The sequence below is a fragment of the Sapajus apella genome, unplaced genomic scaffold (genome assembly GCF_009761245.1).
Source record: "Sapajus apella isolate SASKATOON/1434 unplaced genomic scaffold, GSC_monkey_1.0 scaffold156, whole genome shotgun sequence".
NCBI lineage: Eukaryota > Metazoa > Chordata > Mammalia > Primates > Cebidae > Sapajus > Sapajus apella.
This window is the reverse complement of record NW_022437096.1, coordinates 1,974,365-1,977,895: the sequence shown is the minus strand read 5'-3', so window position 1 is coordinate 1,977,895 and position 3,531 is coordinate 1,974,365. Positions and strand designations below refer to the sequence as shown.

The following is a 3,531-nucleotide window of genomic DNA, read 5'->3' as shown; positions in this document are numbered from 1 at the left end:
GTGCGTCACACCTCGGGGACACGGCCTGCTCCATGCCCCTTGGCACAACGGACACCAGCGCTCGGGGCCCTACCCCAGGGCCAGCCAGCATTGGCTTCTCCCCAGTGTCAGCTAACCCTGACGCTGTAGGGGCAGTTCAATCGTTTAACAAGAAGAGAGGAAGCTGGGAAGCGGGTTCACTTGTTAGAGTGGGAAGACGCACAAGGTGTTCACGGCTCCCAGGCAGGAAGCCCACCTCGCCATTCCCAGGGACCACGGAGTGTTGACGTAGGTGGCCTGCAGTGCACAGGGACCTCGGCCCCCATGGTGGTCACGGAGACACACGGGCACACGGGCCCTCCACGAGTGCAAGACGCGGGAGCTTATCACCAACCTGCGTCCGGGCCGTGGCGGGCGACGGCGCTCACCTTCACCACGTCCCTCTTGCTGTCATCGCTGAAGTGGGCTGTCCCCACCACGTACACCCTGCTCCCGTCCTCAGCTACCAGCTGGGTCACAGTGCGTGGCAGGTTGGGCCGCTGGCGCCGCCGCTTCAGCTTCATCTCCAGGAGCAAGTTGAAGGCGTCCACGTCGGCTGCAACAATAGCACAGGCCATTGTGGGGCGGTGCCCACTGGCTGCCTGGGCTCTGGGACCCTCCTAGGTTCTGAGGACTGAAAGGTGCGGGGCACAGGCTCTCCGGCCAGCCCCACGCCCCACACACTCCGAGTCACACGCTCCACACGCTCCCCAACCAGCCCCACGCCCCACATGCTCCGAGCCCCACGCCCCACATGCTCCCCGACCAGCCCCACGCCCCACACGCTCCGAGCCCCACGCCCCACACGCTCCCCGACCAGTCACACGCCCCACATGCTCCCCGACCAGTCACACGCCCCACATGCTCCGAGCCACATGCCCCACATGCTCCCCGACCAGCCCCACGCCCCACACGCTCCGAGCCCCACGCCCTACACGCTCCGAGCCCCACGCCCCACACGCTCCGAGCCACATGCTCCACACACTTGGCCTGCTTGTTAACAGGAACACCGGCTACCACCTCTGTGAGCTGGACGCCTTTGAGAAGCCTGTGCCCCAACCACACCATGAGGGCGAGCTTAGGGGCTGCTGTAGGTGACACACAGCACGGTGGACAGTGGAGTGGTGGGCGCCCCAGGGGGCTCAGCGAGGGGAGGGGCTCTGAGGAGGGAAAGCCCGTGTCCCCGCCACAGGAGGGGCTCTCACACTTCTCACACTCCTTGTGCTCAAGAGCCCCCTATGCCCAAGGCTGGCTTGTGCTGCTGGCAGCCCTTCCAAGAGGCTCTGCTGCCACACAGGGCCCAGGAGCAGCTGCTGTGGGGGTCAGGTCTGCCCTCTGGGGCACTGGGCCTAGCAGCACCCACCCCAGGTCTCGGCCACAGACTCAAAGCCCCTGACAGCGGTCGGCCTCCACCCGCTTCTCCCTGACTCAACAGCCCAACACCAGGGAACGTGCCAGGGCCCTGAGGGAGACGTACACAGGTTTTGGGGGTCTCCAGAAAGCACCCTGGGCACCGGCTCTGAAGCCTCCGACGGCACAACAGGTTCCACATCGGCCTGCAGGTGAAGGGAGAGTTCAAGTCAGGGTCCGCACACCCCGCAAAGCCGGGGCTCTGTGCCTACCCCATGGACCACGCAGCCTGGAAAGGGCCCCGTGGCCGCTCCGTGGAGCCTATGCCCTGTGCTGCCAGGACTCCTCCTGCTTGGCCATCACTGGCAGGGCCGCCAGGCACCCCAGCCCAGGACCCCTCTCCCTCAGAGGAGCCCCCTGCCTGGCCCTGGAGAACCCCGTGAAGATCATCTTTGCAGAGCAGCAGCCAAGGACTGACCCCAGGAGCCAGCCCAGCCCTGTCTTACCTCATGCGCTGGCTGCTGCTCCTCCCCATCCATGGCTGGGTGGTGACTTCCTGCACCAGTGGGGAGCCTGAGGAGAGGCATGAGAAGTGGGGTTTCTACCTGGAGCCCCAGGCCTGGCACAGGGCTCACTAGAACCATCTGTTGGGCGGGACTGCGGCCTCCTTCCCCCATATCCCCGATTGCCTCCTGCCCATGAGAAGCTACTGAGGTCTAGGGTCCATTCCGGTCAGGGCTGGGTGGGGAAAGGCCAGCAGGTCCCGGGGACTCCCACCCTAAGCAAAATGCAGACGGACCTAGGTGGGTTGCTGGTACACAGGCCTCACTCAGGACAGGGCACACAGGAAGGCAGCCTGGGGTCCGCGCATGGTCTCAGGACACAGCAATGTGGCTGCTGATCGGTGGCGCAGACCCCAGGGCCTTCGTAACAAAATCACTTCCTCTTTTGGTAACTACGGCCCAGGCAGCAATGTTAGCACAGAGTCGGTACAGATGGAGGAATCAGCAAAGCACGCAAGTCAGCGTGTTCGGAGCCAAGACCTTCTCTCCCAGTTTAAGAGAAAAAAAGGCAAATGAAGCATGGAAGGTCCATGCTGGAAACCTGGACAGGCTGGGGCCGCCACTCGAGGAGGCTGCCCCGAGGTGCCATAGCTCCCCACCCACTCTCCTGAGGGAGAGAAAGGAAACAGCCAGGCGCCTGCAGTGCCGGAGGCACACACCAGCCGAGGCACTGTAAGACCTTCCTGGAGCTCTCTGAGGCCGGGGCAGGGACTGTCCTCCCACCTGGCTCTTCCCGAATGCGCTCAGCCCCGGAACACCAGGAGCGAGTGTTTACAAAGTCAACAGCTCGTGCATGTCCTGGCGGAGGATGCGTCGCCAGGTGGAGTCATTAAAATACTCAAAACAGGCCAGGTGCGGTGGCTCATGCCTGGAATCCTGGCACTTTGGGAGGCCAAGGAGGGCAGATTGCCTGAGTTTAGGAGTTCAAGACCAGCCTGGTCTCAAACAGACTAGCCTGGCAAAACCCCACCTCTACACAAATTAGCCAGGCAGTGGTGGCGCACACCTGTAATCCCAGCTACTGGGGAGGCTGAGGCTGGAGAACTGCTTGAACCCAGGAGGCGGTGGTTGCAGTGAGCCGAGATCACATCACTGCACTCCAGCCTGGGTGACTCTGTCTCAAAAAAAAAACATGGGCTGGGTGCGGTGGCTCACGCCTGTAATCCCAGCACTTTGGGAAGCCAAGGTGGACGGATCACCTGAGGACAGAAGTTGGAGACCAGCCTGGCCAACATGGCGAAACCCCGTCTCTACTAAAAAAAATACAAAAATTATCTGGGCATGGTGGTGCATGCCTGTAGTCTCAGCTACTCAGGAGGCTGAGGTAGGAGAATTGCTTGAATCCAGGAGGTAGAGATTATAGTGAGCTGAAATTGTGCCACTGCACTCCAGCCTGGGCAACAGAGTGAGACTATCTCAAAAAAAATAAAGCAAAAAATCAAAATGATGAGCCATTGGAAACCATTCTAAGCTGTCTAGTTGTGCCCAGTACTGTGGTTTTGTCTTTAAGTATCTTTATCAGTCAGAGACGAGCATCTAGGGGGGAAACGACAGGGCTTCTAGGACGCGCCTGGGAAGGTCCCGTGGCCGGGCTTCTAGG

The 3,531-nt window shown here is 61.5% G+C and overlaps 1 protein-coding gene across 9 annotated transcripts in view; it reads right to left on the bottom strand.

Annotated features, from left to right (window-relative positions):
- TRABD (TraB domain containing) overlaps window positions 1–3,531 on the bottom strand; it is a 14,936-nt gene that overhangs the window by 4,374 nt on the left and 7,031 nt on the right. For 6 of the 9 annotated variants that reach the window (XM_032266195.1, XM_032266192.1, XM_032266196.1 and 3 more), the window contains exons 2-4: window positions 1,875–1,941; window positions 1,496–1,574; window positions 408–574 (exon numbers count right to left, since the gene is read on the bottom strand). In XM_032266195.1, coding sequence (XP_032122086.1) covers window positions 408–574; window positions 1,496–1,574; window positions 1,875–1,907 — 279 coding nt within the window. In that variant the 5' untranslated portion in view covers window positions 1,908–1,941. The other 3 variants (XM_032266198.1, XM_032266199.1, XM_032266201.1) reach the window with 3 other exon arrangements.